Source organism: Pseudopipra pipra, chromosome 17 (genome assembly GCF_036250125.1).
Source record: "Pseudopipra pipra isolate bDixPip1 chromosome 17, bDixPip1.hap1, whole genome shotgun sequence".
Lineage (NCBI taxonomy): Eukaryota > Metazoa > Chordata > Aves > Passeriformes > Pipridae > Pseudopipra > Pseudopipra pipra.
The window spans coordinates 15,001,176-15,024,007 of NC_087565.1; the positions used below are offsets into that span (position 1 = coordinate 15,001,176).

The following is a 22,832-nucleotide window of genomic DNA, read 5'->3' on the forward strand; positions in this document are numbered from 1 at the left end:
AGGGCTGCAGAATGTTGGTCATCATCCCTGGAGCTAGGGACCAGAACCTGCTGCCCCACCTATAGCAGCAGCTCTCTGCCTTCATCTGCCCCTGACAGTCCCCAGTCCCCTGAAAGATGGAGCAGGACATGCTGCTGGTGGTCCTTGCTGGAGGGCAGGAATGCCCTGTGTGCCCAGGGCTGCTCTTCAGCAGGTCCCTGTGACCAGGGGCAGTGGGGGAGCCTGAGTGGCACCAACAGTGTGACTGACCACTCTGACAGTCCCAGCAGCACCTGGCCATCCAGAGTGGTGGGAGCAAGGTGGGCTCCAGCTCCTCTCCGTGCCTGGGCAGCAAACGGACAGTGATGGGAACAAAATAGCGCAGCCAAGGGCCAGAGCAGGCTCATTCCCTCTAGCTGCAGGACGGCAGCACTGGCTTCTGCCTCATCCCCCCTTCGGGCTTTCACCCCCAGCCATCAGTGCTTGATGCACATGGGAGAGCAGCAGCACCTACAGCCAACAAGGCAGTTTGTTACTTGTGCTCTTGAGGGGCATCCAGCCCTTGTGAGAAACACTGATAAACTGCTCACACTCAGTGGCAGAGCCTGGCTCCAGTTTATCCCCATGCAAAACCAGTGTGCATCGATGAGGAGCAATGCGAGCCTGGGCAGAGACAAGCTGATCGTGTTCCAGATGATATATTGTTATATTTGGCAAAGGCATCTATTTTTTTAAATTTATTTGTTTGTGTTTATTTTGTTCCTGTATTGTTTTTCTTAGCCCCTTTGTATTTTGTGTTCTGAGCTGCTCACTGACAATTTCAAGTCAAAGTTTCAGCACAAACTCTGCTTCAGAGATGTCACATGCCTGCAAGGGCCTGGCTGAAATCAGCACAGGGACTCTGCACACATTCTGTCTCTGGAATACAGCCCTGTGTTTCCCAATGTCCATCTTACCTGCATTGAAGAAAACATCAGGTATTTCTTGGTACCTCACATTAAATTTATCAAGTCTTATCACAACAGATGGGCTCAAGTACCAGGGACACTGGGCCAAATAGCAGATTAAGGGTTTCCATATCAAATACATCTGTGCTATACTGATGCTGCTTTTAAACAGAGAAAATGGGAAATAATTCAGAATACCTTTACTTATCTTAGCATTGACCTTGTGACCTAAGTACTATCTTCCAATTGTTTTCAGTTTTCTCTTTTTTGCAACATAGGCCATGATCCAGCAGAGCACTTTGGAACATGCTTTATTTTAAGATTATGAATAATTGCTGCGAAATTGTACCTCGGGGCACATGAATGCCCTTTTGAATCAAGACCAAAGTCTTTTTACTGCCAAACATATACACAGTTTCCAGCATCGGAAGTTGGTGAATTCAGTTAATAAGGAGGAATTTCATCTTTCAAAGTGTTTTGTGATATTTCATGCAAAGTATTGCTGTGACAACTGATCAGGTATTTTGCAGCTGAGCACAGTGAATCTCTGTGCCGGAGGGGCAGATCTGGTCTGGGACAGACCAGAAACACCCAGATCTCCCCCAGTGAGGTTCAACACACGGAATTGCCACCTTCCCTTCCTGTGGAGCCTGATAAGGTCTGCTCCAAGACACGTGAAGTGTTATGAACACTCCAGCTTTGGGCAGTGACCAACTCTAGTGCTGACGACAGAAAAATAAATAAATAGATTGGTGTCCCTGTGGTGAAGAAAGTCTCTTCTTGGTGGCACGGAACACAATGTGCCAAAGACAACGTTCTGAAGTGCTGCACCCCCGTCCCAGCTGAGGGGATTTGGAACAGCAAACAGCACTGGTGTTGCCATTGGCTGGCACTGCCATGCTCCTCTCAGGGGTGGCTGCTCTTCAGCAGAGCATGAAAACACCTCTGTCCTTGCTCAGCCCCACACGTGAGGCTTCACGTAGGATGTTCTGAGATCCACGGCTGGCGGATGGCAGGAATGATTAGTCTGATTTATCTGCCATGGGGCCCCAACTGCCCCAAAACGACCCACCTGCTCCCCATGTCCAATGGCCACAAGTGTCAGAGGGTGAGTTACAAACACATGGGTGTCACAGAGACCCTTGGGAGGAAGGTCAGGTGTGACTGGTGTGATCATCAAATCAAGGAGCAAGAGAACCATAAGCAGACATACATATATAATATGTACAGTGGCCATAGATGCATTTGCACCATGAAGGAAATCAACAAATTTTAGACCACAGAAAATTATCACTCAGGAATTTTTTAGTGCCAGGTGTCTCTAAGTTGCCAGTAAAAAGAACAGGAAATGTCCAAACATGGGCTGACTGAAGTGGTGCAGCTGTCAGCTGGGGTGTTCTTTCTTCACTTGATTTCAGACATGAAATGCAGAAGCATTCTTGTATTTTCACTACATGCTGCAGACAGAAAATGATCTCAGTAGTGTTTGAGTTGGTTTGTACATTTTCTCTCACTCTCTTCAGCTGTTCCAATAGACTCACCAGTACAAAAACATGGAGCTAGAGTACTGCCATGAATTCAGTCGGCAGAAAATCCCAAGCTTCTCTGTAGGAATGACCTGATTTAGACTTTCGGAGTAGACTGAGATAAGGCAGTGGAAGGAAGGCCCTGAACATACCCAAATGTTCTCCATATGGTTTGCAGTCTGTGGTGTGTGGTTTTTCACAAATCTGTGGAGTACTGCTAGAATATCTCCAAAAGGTGTCTAAGAAAATTAAGCCCATTACCACCAAGCTCAAATTTACCACGGAGGAGGCTGAACCTCTCTAAGAAAACCATTGGGGGGTGTACAAGTTGTTAGAGGAAGAATTTGTTAGAGGTGTTGAAAACCATTGCTCTGGGAAAGATAGGGAAGTGAAGATATCAGCATCATCATCAACTGTTTTTTCCTTTGCTAATGTTCTAGAACTTGGCTTTGGAAAGACTGAAATTATTAGCAAGATTCTCCCAAAAGAAAAGTGTGCTCCTGGCATTCCTGTAACAAGGACTGGGCTGCTTGCAATGCAAATAAATGAAAAATAAAAAAAAAAACCACAAAACAAGAGCAGGGAGCTGCATGTTGGTGCTGCTGACTTCCCTGGTGCTGCCTGGGGTGGTGAGTGCAGAACATCTGGGTGGGGCTCCCCCAGGGCTGGAGAAGAGGCCACTTCAGAACATGCACATCACTTGGGTTGGTGTGTGTCAGCATTGTTCAGACAACAGGTCACCTGGGAGGTGCTACAATATTGTGGCTCCAGCAGCATCTGCACTCCTGGGGTCCTTCAGGCCAATGATGAAACTGTTGGTTCTCCTGGCTCCGTGAACTAGGGAGACCACTGGGACTTTATCCACCTGGTGGCCCCTGGCTACAAGAAATTCTATATCTTCTTCAGGAAACTCACCTGTAGGGATTTTAAAAGGGGAGTTTTTAACTGCAAACAGCGTTGCCTGTGATGTGAAGCTCTGTCTAACCCTGCTGGGATCTGGCGTGGGGGGGAACCTGCCTGCAGCCCCTTCAGAAGGTTCCAGCTGGGCAAGCCAAGGGTCAAGGGGCCACTGCTTTGTGCCATGGGGTGTGACAGGATCTGCAAGACCATTTAAGGATGTGGAAGATTCTCCTCTTTGGAAAAAGGGGAAAATACATTGTTGGCAACAAATGTAGTTATTCTTAGAGAACAGGAGGCAATGCCCACTGCCCACTCTGAGTTACAAATAAGAATATTAACAATTTTTAGTCAAAATAAAATTCAAGGCAGCTGAAACCAAATGACAGTAAAACAAGTTGTTAAATGATAAACTGTGTGCTAATCCTTCCAACTTGCCCTGCACACATTTCTTAATCTTCCAGGCATCTACCTTAGGCTGCTGCTCTTCTGCTTCTATTTTGTTAATTTGATGGTTTGTAATTTCTGTATGAATAGAAGTGCCCGAGGTCATGGAGCTGGGGATCCAGCTGGACAAAACCGAGCAGGCACACAGAAACCCCACTGGTATTTAAGCTCTATACATTGCACATGTGTCTTAACATGTACCTTATTGATGTCAAAATGTCCAAACCCACAAATTAGGATGTTCTGAAGTTTTCAATTTGTTTTAATTACATCCTAGTTTTCAAGTCTGCAGGTCACACTAGACAGACCCCTTTTAGATTTTCCTCTAAAATGGGAAAGCCCAGAAACTTTGGCTATTTGGTGTGAAATGAGAACCAAATTTCACTTATGGTTTGCCCTGATTGGTACCAGGCTGTGTGAAAAACATCAGATAGACCAAGACTTGCAATATCAAGGACAAGAGCTGACAGTACAGTCTCAGAGTGCCAGCACTGATGCTGCACTTCCAGCACTGTCAAGCCACAAACCTTGCCATAAGCCTTGTCTTCTCCCCAGTTGCTGGAATTAAGGGACATGGGCTGGAAAGTGAAGGAATATAATTTATGGCAGTGGTAATAAAGTGTAGGAAGCTTTCAGAACCTGTCTGGTGTTTATTTGGGTATCCTCAGTGGCATCAGATTGCCAAAAAGTTTTAAGGCCAGGACAAGGCTGCTACCAGGAGGGAGTAGGGATGGAGGGAGGGCTGGGGAGAAGCACCTGAAAGAGCTCAGACTGGTGGTATTGGACAAGCCAGGGAGCATTTCCAGGATGGAGAAGGCATAGCTTAGCAAGGGCTCCAGGCTTTGAAGAAGCTGGATTCTGCTTTTTGTCTTCTCCAAAACCCTCTACAGCCATGGGAGCCCTAGAACACAGTGAGCTGTGCTCGGGGCTGAGGCACTTCCATAGCAGTATGCCAAGAAAATCCTACCCTTTTCCTAAACACACACTGGATTTGTAGGCTGCACCCCACCCACTGTCCATACTCACTGTCAACCTGCAAGGTGTTGGACTGAAGCTGTGGGTGAAGTCGACCAAGTGACAAACTTTCACTCAGATTCTTGTGAAATGTTAAAACATTTACCAAAACCTGCAAGAGAACAAAATACCCTCAATAACAAAAAAAAAAAAAGTGGCAAGAATAGGAGAGGCCAGCTTCCTAAGCATCCCACAATTTGGTGGCTCCAACATCTGCAGATGCAGCAGGCAAAGAAGATTTTCAACCATTTAACAAACTGCATGCACACACTAAGAGGTCCTTGAAATAGGGCCTGTATGTTGTTGGTGGAAAAGTAGGAAATTTTCAGGATTGCATGGGCTTTTTGTCACATAGTTCCTGCCAAACTAGCAGAGTTGTGTGTCTGGAACATGATGTAATCTGTAAATAAGTGTTTCTTACAGCCAAAAGCTCAGCATGTGCCTTCTCCAAACAAAGCACCAGGAAGCGATGCTTGGCTTCGGTTTTGCTCTGAATAATGCTTTCTAAAAGGTAAGGAAACTGAGAGCTGTTCTTGTGCCTTTCTTTTTAGCTAAAAAAAATGTTGTACATGCAGTCAAGCTATTGGCAAGTACTTCACCTCATTACAAATCATAAATTAAGAGGAGCTGCCCAATTTATAGCAAGTGTTGAGCAGGGAGGAATTCAGTCAGGAATGCAGTAAAAGGAACTTTTCATAAGGAAAAGGGCTAAAGGGTGCCAGTTTCCTGTAACTCTCTGAATACAAAGTGTTCCTTTTTTTCTTAATGATCCTTAAGATGAGCTTTGAACAGATATGAATGACAAAAACCATTACAGATTTTGCCAAAATGCTTCTCCTCTACAACTATGAGTGGTGCCACCAGGAAAGGTACAAGAGAAGTAAACTGGTGGCTCTTAGAGATTTGAGACACCAAAAGTGTGGAAGTGGTGGCATCAAAGATTGATCTGGTAGTCCTGTGGCCACCAGTTTTGGCACAGCCTGGGACAATTAGGAAGGAAAAGGCTGCACTGTGGGAGGGGACCCTACTCAGCCTTGAGCTCAGTAGCTACTCTAAGAGGACACAGCACTGACCTGGACGATGCTGCTCAAGGCTCTCTCCCCGTTGTTGGCCCCCAGACACAGGTACGTCCCACACATGCCCTCAGAAGGCCTCACAATGGTGGGCAGCAAGAAGGACAGGGGCCGTTTCCGAGGCTGAATGAGATTTTGCTGCAGTTGAAGAAAAGACACCCCAAAAATGTCAACAAGCTGACTCTTACAGAGGGACCATGGAACCAGTCACCCACTTTGAAAGTACCAGCCCAGCAAAGTGGGATGGTTTTACAATACACAAGGCAGCACTGAAAGCCACCAGTGCGGTCCATAATTGTTTCGTTCCAAGACCTGAAGATTTTTTTGCTGCTATATGTTACTTTTTAACCTGCGGAGCAACAATTCATGAATTCATTAAGTGCACACAATTGCTTAAAGTACATCTGGACTGCAGGGAAAATAGGTAACTATCACTTGATAAAATTGCCTTGTAATGATAACTAACTGATACACATGGAGCCTTCTGTTTCCTCTTTCAGTACTCATGTAGTGAAAAACAGCAGCTTTCTACAGACTATTGTCTCTCAGTTATCAGTAAGGCATTAAATAGGCTCCCTGTTGTGAAGATGAGAATAAAATTGAAAAAAAAAAAAAGATGCAGGTAGCCCAAATAAAGAATTTGTCATGTCATTCATTACCGGCCTGGAAATGGAGTGGTTCATTGCTTTGTTTTGCCAGGAGAAGTCCAACATCTGGCTGTTGAGGAGGATTCCAGAGGGTGTTATGATTCCACTGCCAAAGGGACGATTCAAAGAACTGAAAAGAAACACAAAGAAGTCTTGTAAAAATCATCCCAGAGATTTTTGTACACCTTGAGGCTTTTAGGGCTCCAACTTTCCATCCCATCTTGGCTTGATAGAGACTCTTTGGGGGTTCTTTAGGACTGGTTAGATGTGAGGAGTAACAGTTTCCATGTACTTAGGAGTAGGAACCACGTGGGGCATAGCAGCTCTGTCCCTCCCTGTGTTTAAGGATTCTCCTTGATGTGATGGATCTGCCTCCATGCCCACACCATCCTCAAATTTGGCCATCACTTCTTCCCCAGCAGATTCAGGCCCCTCCAGCCCTGTTTCAATATGAGAAGGCTACAGGATTGCACGGGGCAGAGCAGCACCACCCCACACATCTCCACCCCACTGCTCTGTTGCAGGACTAACTGGGACAGAACAGCCAAGCTGCTCCAGGGCTGCTCCCATCCTGTCCTGTTGAACCTGCTTTCTTCTCCCTGCTCCCGCCCCCTGAGCACACTGTGGAGGGAAGAAGTAAATCCTTTACCTCACAACTGTGATGATGAAGTCGTCGGGCCCCATGACAAGGACCTGGCTGGCAGCTGGGCCGCTCTCCACGGAGAAGTGAGGGATGTGGAGATCGGATGGGAAGGACTGGGAGTCATTAATCAGCTGGCGTAGGGAATTAGCTTCTGATTTACTTCAGCAAGGAGGGAGGGAGAGAAGGAAGCAAGCCATGAGCCTGGGAAGCTGGACATCTCCTGGTCTCTCTGCAGGGTACAGCTACACAGTTTGTACTGCAGTGTTCCCTGAGGGGCTGCACTGGGACAGGAGCTCCTTTGGTTCACCCCATAGAAGGAGACAAGATGGCTCAGTATGCACAGAGAGGCAATGCTGTGGACCTTCAAAGGCTCTGTCTACCTGTGTTTACCCTCATCAGAAGTAAATACCCCCCCAAAGGACAAGGTGGCACTCCCAGCTGAATGCTAGCACTCAGGAGGAGGGCAAGTCAGGACCATCTCTGGCCACCAATCATGGCTAAACCTGGCTCTGAGGTGGGAGGCTAGGCTGAAACCCCAGGCCTGGTCTCTCCCACACATCTGGGTGTTCTGCAAGGCACCGACCACTACGGTGGGGCAGGGAGAGGCAGAAATAGCTTTTCTGGCCATGCCTATGCCCATGGTCATGGCTGTTTGTCGGACCCACTGAGAGGGAATGTTTACAGGTGTGAGGAAGTGGAAGGAACCCTTAGGTTCAAGCTGGATGCAGCAAACCTCTGTGTGAGGACATCCTGTGACCCATCCCCAGAGCCCTGGGGTATCAGCTGTGATCTTTGTGGAAGAGTGATCCCTGGGAGGGCACTCAAAGACTGACCTTTCCTCAGTAAAACAGAAAAAGCTCAGGGCACAGCAAACCCAGAAATGATATCAACCACACATCTTGCAACTGTCACTGTGCCAGTCACCTCAGACCTACCTCACCATCCCTTCTGCTGTGTGAGCGATGGACATGTCACCAGACGGGTCTCCCAGGTTGCTCGCTAGACTCAGGGCTATTTTTAACGTCTAAAGAAAGAAAAGAAAGAAAAGAGAAGAGAAGAAAGAAGGAGGAGAGCAGAAGGTGAGGGGGGGGGGAGGAGGGAAAGGAGAGGGAGGAGGGAAAGAGACCGGAGAGGAGGGAACGGAAGGGAAGGCAAAATGTGCTGTGGGAGCTGAGTGTATCCAGAAGTGTTTGTACAGTCACAGAATCACAGATGGGTTTGGATGGAAGGGACCTTAAAGATCTTGTTCCAACTCCTGCCATGGACAGGGCCACCTCCCACTAGACCAGGTTGCTCCAAGCCCCGTCCAACCTGGCCTTGGACACTTCCAGGGATGGGGCAGCCACAGCTTCTCTGGGCAACCTGTGCCAGGGCCTCCCCACCGTCACAGCCAAGAATTTCTTCCAAACATCCCATCTAACCCTGTCCTCTGTCAGTGGGAAGCCACAAATGGAACATACTTGGCAGGAGCTGACACCCAGCTCAGTGGTTCAGCTTCATTGCCAGCTGGCAGGCAGGTCACCAGGATGCCATTTACTTTCTATTTCCTTTCCTAAGTGGTCACCACAACAGCAGAGACCAGACTGAATCCCAGTGGGAGAGTGGGTCCTAGGCTCACTATTGCCTCTGGGTGCCAGCTCTGCTGGCGCAGCACCAGTGCCGAGCAGAAATAAGCTGTTCTGCTCACTAGCTGCTACCCAGCTCCTAGTTATAAGCCATCCAAAGTGTTTGAGCAGAAAGCATTAGTCCCAGCAAACTTTGGGAAATGATGGTGTGAAAGGAAGAAGGGATCTGGTTTCTCAAACATGCAGAATCCTGCCTAAGCCAGTTGATTAAATACGGGAAGATACAATTTCAAAAGACACAGTTTATCCAGCCCTAGGATTACATCACGGCCATAGGAGAGCCACAAGGAACAAGGCTCATCAACGGAGCCAGCCTGTGCTGAGCAGAAACACACTTGACTTTCAGCTTGCAGGTCTTGCCACGGTCATTCAAGATTCAAGACAGTCCACTCCCCTGCAGGCAGATAGCAAGGTGTGACTGTGGTTCGGAATGTACCACAAAGCAACAGCTTCTCCTCAGTTATCTACTGGTGTAGAGTGTAGAACATGATTAACTTCTGGAGAATGTGGTGTTTCCATGCAGCAGTCTCCAGACCATCACACCATACAGGGATGTACAAGGGCTTGATGGCCAAGGAAGAGCTCCACTGAAACAAGCAGAGCATGTTCACCCCTCAGGCACAGATTAAGGACATCTTGGTCCTGGCTGTTCCAGGGCTGGATACTTGGTGCTGGCCTAGCACTGAGCCTCAGCCACATGTTCAGCTGTGTGACCCCAAGTAACCAGGGTTACACATCTCCTGAAGTGACTGCCTTTGATCTGGAGGTTGGAGTTCCAGGATAATCAACAGCTGAAACTCTTGGCCTGGTGCAAATGCAGAGCAAACAGACTCACCCAAAGCTTCCTGAAGAGAGCTCAAAATAGCCCAGGTGAGTAAAACTTTTGTGTCTCTGCAAAGGCCTGGCAGTGTGTAACACTCTTATAGTTTTCCTTTTACTTTTTCAGCCTCCGGTGAATTTTTTCCACACCAACCTGGCTGGGGTGGAGTAAGGTTCAGGCTTTATTGTTCGCTGGCTCAGACCTGAACGAGCGCCCTATTGAAACGCTAACGACTTTCTCTCTGCAAGGAGCAGGACTCTTCCGTTTCCCTCTACCCGAGGCCGGCGGGGGCGGGGAGGGGGGGGAAGGAAGAACTCAGGTTTGGTGGATTTTTTTTCCTCCTCCTTTCTTTTTCCCTCGGGGGGAGGGTCTTGGTTTCTCCGCGGCTCTCGGGGCGCGGGGTGGGGACGGGGTCGGAGCTCGGACGGGCGGCTGGTTTTCTTCTATCTTCGAGGAAGACCCCGTTTCGCACCCGAGTCCCCGCACTCTGCTCTGCTCTACTGCCTGTATTTGCCTCGAATTCATCGAAAAGCCAGTGTGGGGGAGCCTGTGGGGGAAGAGCCGCCCTTCTCCTCCTCTTTTTTTTTTTTTTTTTTCCCGTGACGGCAGCAGCCAGCACCTTTTGACGAGGAAAGGAACCCACAGCCGGAGCCAGCCTTTGCCAGCGTGAGTCCACGGCGGGAAGCGGCCCCTTCCCTTCTCCCGCTGCCCGAGCCCCGGGCCCGCTCGGCCGCCTCCGTGTGGGACCCGCGGCCAGGCCGGACAGCGCCCCCTGCCGGCCACGGAGCGACACCGCCCCCCGTCCAACAGCGCCCCCTGCCGGGAGCGGCGGTAACTGCGCCGACGGGCAGAAAGGACTCGATCGCTTTGGTGCAAGTTGGTTACGGGATTGTTGCTTGGTTTTTTGTTGTGTTACCTATATATGTATTTTTTCTTCTTCAATAAATAGCTGTTATTTTTTCTTTTCCACACCTTTCGACTGAAGCCCCTTAATTTCAAAGTTATAATTACTCAGAGGGAGGAGCTTGATTGTTTTTCCCATATCCTGCCCTCCTAATGAAACATTTCTGTATCGTTAAACTGAGACAAACACCTCCAGCTGTTACCTTTTTGCTGAGAAATAATAAATTCCAAGCACCTGCTGTCCTGCCTGCTAGAAGGATGTGGTTAAATCCTTGACTGAAATTCCCAACTCATAAAGCCCAGCTGTGGATCTGTGAAGCATCTCAGAGCATAACTCTGCTTACAGAGCAAGTGCCAAACCAATTGCTTGACCTCCTAGGAAGCTACAACGTTTTGGTAGGGCTGACAGTCCTAAATATTGGAAAAAATCTGGACCACAGAGATCATGAGGTGGGCAAAAATGTAAATATTTTCTTAAAATATGAAGTATTGGGTCAGTTCTCCTTGTTGTCACCACATATAGGCTTTTGCTTGTAGCACTCCTTTCAGTGCCTTTAGGTGCTCTGGAATGGCCAGGGCCATTGGAGCTAAGAGATGAAGGAACTAGATGGGACCACCCTCAGGTGCTGTGGGGTCATTCTGAAGAGATGACTGCATATGGGCAAAAGCCGCAGTTTGTTCTGAGAAAGCTCTGCCTGAGCAAGAAAGAGCTCAGCTGAGCAGGAGACTCCAGCCACTGCACCTCCCTGAGACAGCAGCACCACTCAGTTTTACACCTTAGCAGTCTATTTGCTCGCTCTCCTGTGGGAATTGCCTACGAACATTTCTGTACAATCAAGGAATAAATAAATTTTTCTCTAGCAGCACAAGCAATTCAGCCAATTATTGAACCTCTTCTTACCTCTGCTATCCAGTGCAAGTTATTCCCCCTGGATCCTTTGCTTGTGATGTTAAAGCCCTCGAGGATGTTCAGTGCTGTGATCAGTGCAGGACCTGCATGTGGAGGTGGGGGGCTGAAAACAAGGTGACCTGTGGAGGGAAGAAGAGAAGAATGAAGCTGCTTTTGTCAGATACTGTCCAGTTAGAACACTCTCTGAGCTAGTGTCCTTGAGGACAGGGAAATCCTTCCAGATTCAAGGGGAAATAACAGAAAGCAACATGATTTGAGAAGGATTTTTCAGAACATTCCTGTTGTATCTTGCTCTTTCTTTATGAAGGATTAAAGAAGCCCAAATAGGAATGCTTTTTTAACATCTGAGATTCAGCTCTTATTGGTTGGCTTTTGGTTTCTGGACTGAGTATGGAAAAATAGAGATAGAATCATGAAATGGTTTGGGTTGGAAAGGAAGGGACCTTAAAGTTCATTCAACACCAACCCCCTGCCATGGGTAGGGACTCCTTCCACTAGACCAGGTTGCTCCAAGCCCAGTTCCAACCTGGCCTTGGGACACTTCCAGAGATGGGGCAGCCAGAGCTTCTCTGGGAAACCTGTGCCAGGGCCTCACCAACTTCATAGGGAAGAATTGCTTCCTAACTACAGAATTGCTTCTATACCTCTCCTCTTTTAGTTTGAAACCACCCCCATTCTCCTGTCACTATCTGCCCATGTTAAAAGTCGCATTCCCTGTTTTTATAAGCCCCCTTTAAGTACTGAAAGGCTGTGTATAAAACAGGTTTGCAACATTACAGCTATAAGGAGAGTAAATATAGGGATTGCTAGAAAAGAAAGACATTTTAGAAACTTCTTGCATAAAGTCAGCTTTTCTCCCTTGTAGCTCAAGTTTGGGAACTGTCTTCAGATGTAGCTGCTGGCCTATGACCCAGCTTCTTATGCAGACATTGCATCAAGATGGACCATGTTGCACCTTCACACTTCAACACTATCAAAATACCATTTGTCACTATCATGGGAAAAAACATTTCAAAGTACTGAAAACCTCCTGAACCCATGATGCATCACTGTCAGCAGGCAAGAGCAGGAAGCTGCGTAGAAGGACTTTCTGCAGACACATGAGCACAGCTTTAACTTCAGCTCTTGTTAAATACTGTTGGCACCTCTTGCCAGGTGAAGCAAATGTTTACCTGGAGTTGCATGACAATGAGTCACAGTTTACCTCGATAGACTGTGTGGATGGGATCCTCCACTGTGACACTGTAATTGCTGAAGTCTTCCTCCACCAAGACTCCACCGTAGTTGTTGACCTGCATGAGAGTAAAGCAGCACACACTGAGCAGGCTGGGTCAAGGCTCTCTATGCTCCTCGTGCTGGGCCAGAGGGACTCACACCTCACTGTCAAACAAACACCATTGAGATTCCCAAGCCAAGTGCCACGTTCCTTGGGATAACCTGCAAATCTGTGCTTTCATGGCCTTGTTGGCCTGGCTCACCATTCACCAGTGTGGGAAGGCTCTGCAGCTCACCCACCTCAGGGGTGCTCTGAAGATGTTCTGCCTGCCCAGGAAGACGGGGACTGGCACTGCCCTGCAGTCTTCTCTGCCCTGGGTGGCAAGCACGAGTGTGTTAAGGTTTAGAGTTATATATAGATCCAGGAGAGAAGGAACCTGGGTGTAGCAGGTGGCCATCACTAGAAATCTCAATTAAAAAAATCACAATTCCCACTCTATTTGAAATTATTTCAGGTGACCGTGGGTCTGCTATAGCCTTGGTCCTCCTGTAAGACTCTCCTAGAGGTACAATTTACTAGGGTTGTTAATTTTCATGAACATGGTAAAGATGGGCGACTCCCTCCACTGCAGGTCTTCTGTTGTTGAGTCATGATGGAGATGAGGTAGGACCATCAGAGGATGGTCAGACACTGGAAACAGGATCCTCAGGGCAGTGGTCACAGCCCCAACCCTGCCAGAGCTTATGGAACATTTGGACAACATTCTCAGGCACATGGTGGAATTGCTGGGGTGTCCTGTGCAGAGCCAAGAGTTGGACTCAATGATCCTTGTAGGTCACTTCCAACTCAGGATATTCTATGATTCCATGATTCTATGAGTTGCACTCTGCTGATCTTAACCTGCCCTGAAGGAGGTGACACTGTTAGTGTACAGGTGCTAACGGGCCAACTCCTTTCTTCCACCCAGGAGAAGCCACACAGCCTGGTTAGATGTTCTGCTGGGGTGAATTGCTGCTGTAAGTCCTTTGGATTCTCATTCAAAAAAAGGTAGGAACAAACCACCTGTGTGTGCTCTGATCTCTAACCCAGCCAGCTTACTTGGCAGCAAAACTTCTCTGGCAGAACTGGATGAATCACTGGACAAGGAAAGCTAATGCAGGGCATGTTGTGGAGCCAGCATGTCAAACCAACCCAAAGTGGCTAAAGATGTCTCTCCTACTTGAGATCCCCATTTCCTTCTCAGGGAAAAGGCCGGTTGAACTCAAGGGCTGTGCTGAGCCACCGGTGCCTGTGCCAAGAGCTGCTTCCTTGGAGCCCGGCCAGCAGAGACCAGGGCAGGAGGAGCAGGATGGCGCAGAAACGGGAGAAGCCCCAGTCAGCCACACGCTGCAGACACCATCTCAAATTCCCCAGAGAGCACTTTTTTGCACCTGTGCCTGGAAGCAAAGGGTGGGGCATTTTGGAGCAGTGCTTGATTTTACCACATGGATGTCTTCCCTGTGGGAAGCCAGCACTTTGCTCTGCAGCCAAAGCTGGAATTGTGTACTGAATGCTAGAGCTTGCCAGGGTCTTTGGTGTGGCAACCCTAGGCCTTGCTCCTCCATAGAGAATTTGTGTTTCCCTGCAGCAGCCCCAGGTCAGGGAAATGGGGTGACAAAGCAAGGTTTAGCTGAAGAGATGCTTACAAGTTTGGGACTTTTCCTGTTCCTCATCCTTCACCTGCGCTGTGGCCCAGGTGAACTGTATATTTCCAAACACAGAGCTCACAAATCTCTAAGGCTTGAGCAGAGTGAACCCATTCCAGATTACTCACCAGATACTGAAGATGCATCACTTGAACCACAGCGGTTGGAAAAAACAGTGCTGCCAACCACTCTGACTGCAGCCACACAAGTATAAAAGTTGTGGTTTTTTTTTTTTAACAGAATAAGTGCTTCGTTTGTCATTGATATTTTTTCCAGAGCACATCTAACAACAAGAGTTAAACTAGGGCAACCCCACGTGGGACCAAGCCTGTCTAATCCTCTGTTCACATGGCTCAGTTTTATTTTTAAACCATCTTCCTAGAGTCTTTATCTTATAGTCCCATTAATGACAACAACAACAACAACTTGTTTCTCATCAGTGGGGCACCTCTAATTCTGGGGGAAAAGGGGTTGCCACTTAAACTAACACAGCCCAGAGGGGCCTTATAATTTTTTTTCCTTCAAAAAAACAGTCTCTCCTGGTTATAGAGGAATTGGAGGTTTCACTTCTGAGGGCTGTGGGAATGGCCTGTGTGTCACTTACAGCACTGCAGGGACGGGGACAGAAAAGAAAAAGGAGGTTCCATGCATCTGTCCTCATCATTGTGCTGACACTTGGCTTTTCTCCTTGGGCAGGTGACATAGCAAGTGGCAGCCCCACCCCAGTAGGAGATAGGGACAGTCCTGGCTCACCTCAGAGATCATCTCCTGGGTCAAGTTTCCGCTGTAGAAGGCTGACACCCCTTCTGCCCCCACCAGCTCCAGGACGGCCGCGAGATCCAGGCGCCGGACAAACGTGCCAGGCAGGAGGGGCTGCCCATCCGGCAGGAACAGCTCCCGGAATCGGTCAGAGTAGTTCAGGTCCTTCAGTTCACTCAGGGCTTTGGCTGAAGGTGAGAAGGGGAAAGACATCCAGAAACAGTAGGGATCAGGAAGGTGCAGGGGACCTGGAGTCACTGTGCACCCACTGGGGATGTTGGGGGCTTGCTGCTGCCTCTGGCCCTATTGCAAAACTAGAGGGAGGCTGGATCATGGATCCATTGGAGCTGCAAAGGAAACACAAAGAAGCCTCAGTGCCCTTCCCTGCCTGACCCTGGGTGCTGCCCAGTGTGGGCTGCTCTGACCTGGCTCTGACCAGCCATAGCAAAAGGCTCCAGTTTTGCTGCTACCATGCTCTGACCATGGCTTATGTATTGCTCAGCTCCCAACATCATCCATCTCCAGGTCCAAAGAGCCTTGATTTCCCATGAATAACCACCTATATCCCCAGCTGCCTCACACCCCAGTGCAGTGGCCAGTGGGCCGCCCTGTGCTGAGCAGTCACCCTTGGCTTCCCATCAGGTACTCACCCAAATCATGTGTGACATTAAAGCCGTTCTGGGCAACACCAGCTGCGAGGTCCAGCAGCTCGGACCACGGGAGTCTGCCAAAGGACAAGGAGAAACATGCCTTGGGGGTGCAGTGGGGCAGGGTGGTGGGGAGCAAGTGCAGGGCTCAGCTCTATGGTCAGGGGCTCTTAAAAGACCAGGCTATGGGGACAGCAGTGGCCAAAAGGAGCACTGAGCTTTCAGTGGTTGTTTCTTCTTAACAGGATCATCTCAGTGCTCCAGGATGTGCACCAGAGAGGAATGGCAGTACATGGATGGGGAAAGGGGCATCTCAGGAGCAAAATCTGAAGCCAGGCTCTGGCCCTGAGCAAGTCATCTAGATCCCTCCCTCTCTATCCCAACAGGGCACTAAGGGCAGCCACAGTTCCTAGGATCCAGCTAAGGAGAGAATAAAAATACACAGACAAGCATGGAAATGTGCTGTGCCTGTGTCCAAGAGAATGTTTATTATCCGTCCTGTTAGCCAGAATTTCACTTTACAGAAAACCTGACCAAGCGAATTCTTTCTTTTGTACATTAAGTATCAAAAAATGAACATCTTTTTCAACACAAGCCTCCAAGTACCTCTCAGCTAATGGTTTTGACTGGTGGCTGAGAACATTATCTGATGGCAAGGCCTTGTGTGCTCCCAGCTCTCCAGTGGGGACCCCAGGGCACAGCCTGTGCCAGCCTTGTGTCTTACCTGCCATGTAACTGATGTGCCTGGTGCATCCCTTGTATCATGCCTGGCACCCCCACGAGCAGACCTGGCTGTAAAATAGGAAGGACAAAAAGGAAGAATAGTCTCCTTTCCATGAGGACATAGCACATGGTCCCCAAATGCAAGTCAAGGAGATGCAAGTCATGCTCGCTTTGGAACTATCTGCATAGTTCCTAATTGTGTAACAACACAATTAGGGAATAAAAGGTTTTGGAAGGAAAGAGTCAAATTCAATCTTGTTCTCAACCCAGTTTGGTCAGGAGAAATAACTCAGCAGGATGACCTGGGATTATGCTCCTTCTTGGAGCTCTTGTTCTCCTGGTTCTCCCCTGCCAGAGGGACATACCTCTCTACTCCCCAAGCCCTGCAGGCATTTTGGGGCTGAAAAGGCAATATTTTCCTTGGATTCCCCATGTCTGTAAGGCCCAGGAACTCTGATGGTAAGAGGCCTCCTGTTGCTTTGCTGGGCATCTGCCCTCAGCCTGAGGGTTGCAGGGAGGAGAGCTGGAGACAGCAGCCCTGAAGGGGTGGCTGTGGGACACTGGTCCTCACCTTGGTGTCCTGCTGCAGGTCCCCTTCCAAAGGGATGCCCAGGGGAGCCACCTCACGGAAGTCAATCACCCAGCTCCTGTTCTTCCGGATGTCGTGGACCAGCATCACCCCACCCCTGCAGCGAGAGGGGGGTCAGGGCACGGCACCGGCTGTTCCTGCAACAGCTGCTGCCGTAGAGCCAAAATGAAGAGTGTGAGTGCCACTGGGGCCAGCATGACAGGTCACTGTGGTAGGTCACCAGCCCCAGCTGGTGTGGGGAATGCTGCTGTCCTTCCCCAGAGCACATACCAGGACAGCCAAGGCAGAGCCAGTGTGGGATGCAGGCAGCCCTGTGCTGAGCTTGGTGAGGCTGGATCAGTCCCTGCCAGCCTGGCCAGGGAGCTACTGGCTCTGTTCCAATGCCAGGTGGGGAAAATCTGGGATTTTCTTTCTAATATGAGCAGTTTTGCAACAAAAGAGAGTGTTTGTTTACACCAGCAATGGGTGGTGCAGCTGGAGCAGGTATTAGATGGCTGTGGTTTATGCAATACTGCTGAGCCCTCCTGCAGAGCCAGGAGCATAAGGCTCATGTGGATGCCACCCTGGGGATGAGGGTTGGAAGAAGGCCATCCCTCACTGCCATGCCTCCCTGGCAGCTGCCTAGAGCTGGTATTGGACCCCGATCTCAGGAGCACAGCTTATGGAGGGGAGAACTCAGGCTCTGAAAGCACTGGGACTGAGCGTTGCCAGCTCCTAGCACACTCACAGTGGGGCTTGTTAGCCCTCTTGAGCCTGGGGCTTCCTGGCAGCCACTATGGCAGACAGAGCTTTTCCCTCCCTGGGAGTCTCTGTCCTTCACTGTCAACAAGGTGCACAGGAAGGGTCTCTGTCCCTGTGCAGACAAGGACACATCCACCACCTGATGTCAGAGACCTAGTACTACACGCTGGATCTCATGCTGCCATGAAGGCACTTCTCAGCTGAGAGGGACTTTTCACAAGATAGTTGCCCAGAGAAGCTGTGGCTGCCCCATCCTTGGAAGTGTTCAAGGCCAGGTTGAACAGGGCTTGGAGCAACATGGGATAGTGAAAGGTGTCCCTGCCCACGGCAGAGGGATGGAATGAGAAGAGCTTTAAGGTCCCTTCCCATTCTGGGATTCTATGAAACCACTTCCTTGAGGACAACTGGAGGTGACAGCCCAGGGTGAGTGACCAACACTTACCCTCCAAGCCCTGAGGTGTGGGGGTTGACGATGCCTGCGCAGAGGGCTGAGGCGATGGCTGCGTCCACCGAGGAGCCCTGCCTGCCCAGCACCTCCGTGCCCAGCGCCGTGCAGGGCGCCGCGTCCGTCACCACGGCGCCACGGTGGAAGAGCTGCCGGAAGAGCAGAGCGGTTGTGCCCAGGGAGCAGTGCCAGTGCAGCCCAGATCTTCACCCAGCAATGTGGGACCTGAAGCCTGAGGCCAGTGCCAAAGTCGTGGCTGATCTGCATTTTAAGGTGCCTCCAAATGCTGGTGGGAGTCATATGTCCCTTGGCACACCACTGCTCCAGGGCAGCTGCGTGTAGCCATGCCATCAGCTCAAACAACTTACAACAGCAGACATGCTAAGCTGGGGAAGCCACAACTCCGTCTCCCACAACCCCAGAGCAAGGTCAGACTAATCCTCAAGAGCAATGGGTGACCAATGAGTGCTGTCACTGCGTTGCAGGAGGTGGTCACTGGGAAGGGGAATATAGCTACAAAGAATGCAGCGTCCCCCTCAGTACCATGATTTGCTCTCATCCTTCCCTGGTACCAGCACCAGTGCTAATGCAGTCACAGGATGTTTTAAAAGCTTGATTTTAACCCAGTGGTACAAAGGTGATGGCGATTACTGGCTGCCCATGACCCTTCCCAGGCTGTAGTACTTGGCAGATATTCTGCAGGAAGATCCAAGCCCATGGCCATGCTGCCTTTGCTCTGCAGTCGAGCAATGAGCTGTGGGACACATTAGCAGAAGGTTCACTTCTGTTTTCAGTTACTTCCCTGCTTGGTCCTGGATGGATCTTCCAGAGATTATGGGCATTTATGCCCATAATCCATAAAACTCTCTCCAAGTGGACAAGATGCCTACTGTCTAAATAAGGACTGTTTTTGGAAAGCACTCACACCAGGCTCAAACCTCAGCTGGAGTCATGGCAGTGGGGCTGTGTGTTCCCCCCCAGCAGCACCCTCAAACAGCCCCCCACACCCTGGCCACTGGGCAGGCACTGAGCCCAGCTTGGCTCTCCAAGCACAACCTCCAGGTGCAGTAAAAAGTTTTTGAGACAATTTGGGGTACAGACTCAGCACCCAGGGCCTTGCTGACACTGGCTGTGGCTCACCAGCACTCACCCTGCCAAACTGTGGACAGGAGGAAAGTTAGGGAGCTTCTCCTATTTTTGGAGCCAAAGCCAGCGTTTTGTCTTACCTGAGGGTCCCCAAAATAGATCTGCATGATGAGGGCCACCGTGACGCCCGTGGCGAAGGTCAGGCAGGCAGTGATGATGACAGTCAGCCCATCCTGCCGGCAGCTGCAGTCTCCAGAGAAAGGGTCCTTGCTGGTCTCCTGGAGAGGGGACACGTCCTGGCTTCCCATCTCCGAGGAGGATGAGGGCAGGCGCTGGAGACGTGCAGACTTCAGGAAGGAGTCTGGGTCTTTGTGGGCAGCAGGGAGAAAACAAGTGTGAGTTATTGAGCAACTCAGGACTCTTATTGCAGTGTTTACCCAGCACTAATGTTACATGGAGCCCCTTCCAGCATGGCTATCACCTTCCCCATTGATCACAGCTCTCAAGAGCCTTTCTGGCTCAGATGCTGCTTTCGGTCATTTTACTGATCCTTTAGTTTAGCTCTAGTTATTCCAAACTGACTTCCCTAGAGATTAAGAGAGACAAAAACCGCCTGAATTTTGCTCCATTTCAGTCCATTCATCAGTCTTCGGTGATGGGCCCAGTTGCTGCTCTGCTTGAAGGGGTCCTTAGTGCTGACTTGCAAAGAGGTCTCTGAAATGCAGCAGGACTGAAGAAAAGGAAATTTAGATATAAAAAAAAAAGAATCCAGCAGCTTTATGCAGAGCTGTTTTCAGCTAAAGCACCTGAGCAAAACAGAGGCAAAGCAAAACGTGGCCTGGGCACAGAAAATACCTCTAGGGAAGCATGGAAAGGTGAGGGCAGAGAGGAGCAAACCTGCAAACTGGAGGCCTCAGGACATTCACCCGCTCCGACGGCAGGAAGGACTCTGCTTTAATTCCTTGCTTCCTCTGAAGGATGAGGCCCACTGGGAAATGAAGCCACTCACCCCAATGCCTGGCTCCAAGATGGCAAAGCAGTGGGGCAGGGGCTTGCTGGGCAGCAAACACAGCTCATCAGGATGAAAAAGTCTCTTTTTTGCTCTGAAAGGTGCCTTGACCCTCTGCGAGTGTCAGCTGCCACCTTCACAGCCAGGAGGACACCTGAGCATGTCCTGCCTGTCCCCCATCACTGCTGGGCACATGGAGCTGCTGGGGCAGCTGTGAGGACGTGCTCATCCCTGCCAGGCACTGAAAGAACCAAGCAGCTCAGGGCACCATCCAGGGCTCCTGGATGAATCTTTTCATGGGCTGCAGTGCCCTGCACACCTGTGGTGGGAAAAAGAGGAGCACTAAATGGAAAAGACAAGATGAGAAGCTTGTCCCTCCACACAGGAGATGTTTCCTGGATTTGGAAAGGGAGAAGGGAGTGAGCCCGAAAGCCCGCATTCCCCATCACCCTGCCTGCCTCTGTCTGCTCTGGCAGGTGGTGTCACCATGGGGACAGCCAGCCCAGTCCTCGCTGTGACATTAACAAGACTTCCTAGGTGCAGCTCTTCTGGGGCCAGGAAGGGAGGTAGTTTTAGTTTCAGTGATGCTGCGAGCAGGAGTAAACTCCCCACAGCCAGGGAATCCCCTCAGGGTGAATTTAATCTCATTCATGCTGTGGTGGTTTAGGAGTGCAAGGAGGAAATGCTCAGCTTTCCCAGACTGTGCCTCTGAGCACTCACTGAGCCCCTCACCAGCTTTTCTGGTCTAAGTGAGTTGGGCCTGCAGCGTGTGGGCAGAGTGGGAGGACTGGCTGGTGGCCTTGGGTGGGAGCCACGACAGGCCTAGCAGGGGATGCCATTGGGGAGGGATGTCACATACAGCCCATGGCACCTCCAAGCGAGGCCTCAGCCCCACCAGTGGGGCAACAGCAAGGAGTGAGCTGGGCTCCTCTGCTCAGTCCATCTAGGACACCGGCCCTCTGCTCTGCTCCTGTAGGTCTGGTGACAGGCCAGCCCAGCACGAGGGGACATGAACACCAGGGAGCAACCATAGGAGAGGGCAGGCCACAGCCGTGCCACCGCACAGAAGCACCTTTGTTCTCCACCACAGACATCTCATGTGGCCCTAGTCACTTAGTCTCCGTGACCACCAGCGCTGTATGGGGAGAGCAGGGCCATGGTTTGGGGACAGGAGCAGCTGGAAGGGCTCGGTCGGGAGCACTGGGGGCCAGGAGCAGCCTGCACAGCCAATGTGCAGGTGCCCATCCCCCCACCAATGTCCACCCTTTGAAAGACAAGCCACCAAACCACATTTGGCTTTCATGGGGTCTGTGAAGAAGATGTGGCTTCACAGCGGAACCAATGCTTTCGGGAACCAGGGGCACCTCAGCTCTGGAGCCGCTGCAGAGGGGACAGCAGAGAGTGGAGCCACCCACGGGCTCTGAGCCATGGAGGACAGCTAGCTCCTGCAACACAGTGTTGGGCAAGTGTGTTTCCACGTCAGGAGAGTAGGAGCCCCTCCAGCCACCCCATCTGTGGGCACCAGCACAGCCAAAACCATATCGAATTCTGGGTGTGACACGAGAGGCCTAGTGCTCCCAGAAGAGCTGTTCCCGCACACCTGTATGCAGCGGCTTTATCCCAACGGCACCAGAGGGCACAGGGCAAAAACGGGCGATGGGAGCTTCACCTGTGGGCACAGTGGGACAGGGCAGAGGGCAAGGGGTGAGAACATGGGCCTGGGGAGTTGGATGTGTACAGCTGAACTGCAAAGCAACCCCGGAGGACGAAGGGCAATTCTGATGGGAGAAACTCGACACGGGGGAGAACTGTTTCTCTCAACTATAGAGGAGGAAGCAATCAGTTAAAAAGAGGCAGAGGGTCTTCTCATGGATTAAAGGATCACCTGACTTTATTCCAGCCGACCACCAGTGGAGAGATACCCAAGGAGCATCCCAGGTGGAGGGATGATGAAAGAGCATCCCAGATGGAGGGATGCCCAAGGAGCATCCCAGGAGGCCATACCCGAGAGGTCCAGACTGGAAGGCCAAGCTGGCTGTGAGAGAGCTCACTCCAGGCTGCCCTGGGATGCTCGGTGGCGAACCCCTGAATCTCTAGCTGCCTTCCGCGCCCGCTGCTCCCGGCCCGCCCCCGCAGGGTGACCGCGGGACCAGGGCACAGGGAGCCCGGGGAGCCCCTCCCGGGGAGCGGGGTCGGGGAGGTTGGGGGGCCCGGGGGCCGCGGGCGGGCGCTGCCGCCGCCCCTCACCCGTGTCCTGCTCGCCCAGGAACGCGTCCTCCTCCTTGCGGGCGCGGAGGCTGCTCTCGGCCGCGCCGCCCGGCTCCTCCTCGGGCAGCCGCGGGAAGCTGGTGATGCTCATGTAATCCACGGGCGAGCCGGCGGCCAAGGCCCGCTGCCGGCCAGGCACCGCCTCCGCCGCCGCCGGCACCGCCATCGCCGGGGCCCACCGGGCCCACCGCGCCGGTCCAACGGAGCCGCACCGCGCCGGGCCGGGCGTGGCC

The 22,832-nt window shown here is 50.9% G+C and overlaps 1 protein-coding gene across 2 annotated transcripts; it reads right to left on the reverse strand.

Moving 5' to 3' along the window:
- Positions 1-1,221: 1,221 nt before the first annotated feature.
- On the reverse strand, positions 1,222-22,825 carry GGT7 (gamma-glutamyltransferase 7). Of its 2 annotated transcripts, none has more exons than XM_064674421.1 (15): positions 22,579-22,825; positions 19,463-19,689; positions 18,234-18,385; positions 17,033-17,147; positions 16,463-16,530; positions 15,742-15,815; positions 15,086-15,279; positions 12,636-12,723; positions 11,423-11,550; positions 8,109-8,197; positions 7,180-7,332; positions 6,543-6,660; positions 5,884-6,021; positions 4,823-4,922; positions 1,222-2,383 (listed from the first exon to the last, which is right to left on the reverse strand). In XM_064674421.1, exons 1-15 carry the CDS (start codon positions 22,763-22,765, stop codon positions 2,331-2,333), a joined length of 1,884 nt encoding a protein of 627 aa, XP_064530491.1. In that variant the 5' UTR covers positions 22,766-22,825; the 3' UTR covers positions 1,222-2,330. The 2 variants fall into 2 exon arrangements, with proteins under 2 accessions (XP_064530491.1, XP_064530490.1); XM_064674420.1 differs by having other exon boundaries at positions 1,222-3,367.
- Positions 22,826-22,832: the final 7 nt, after the last annotated feature.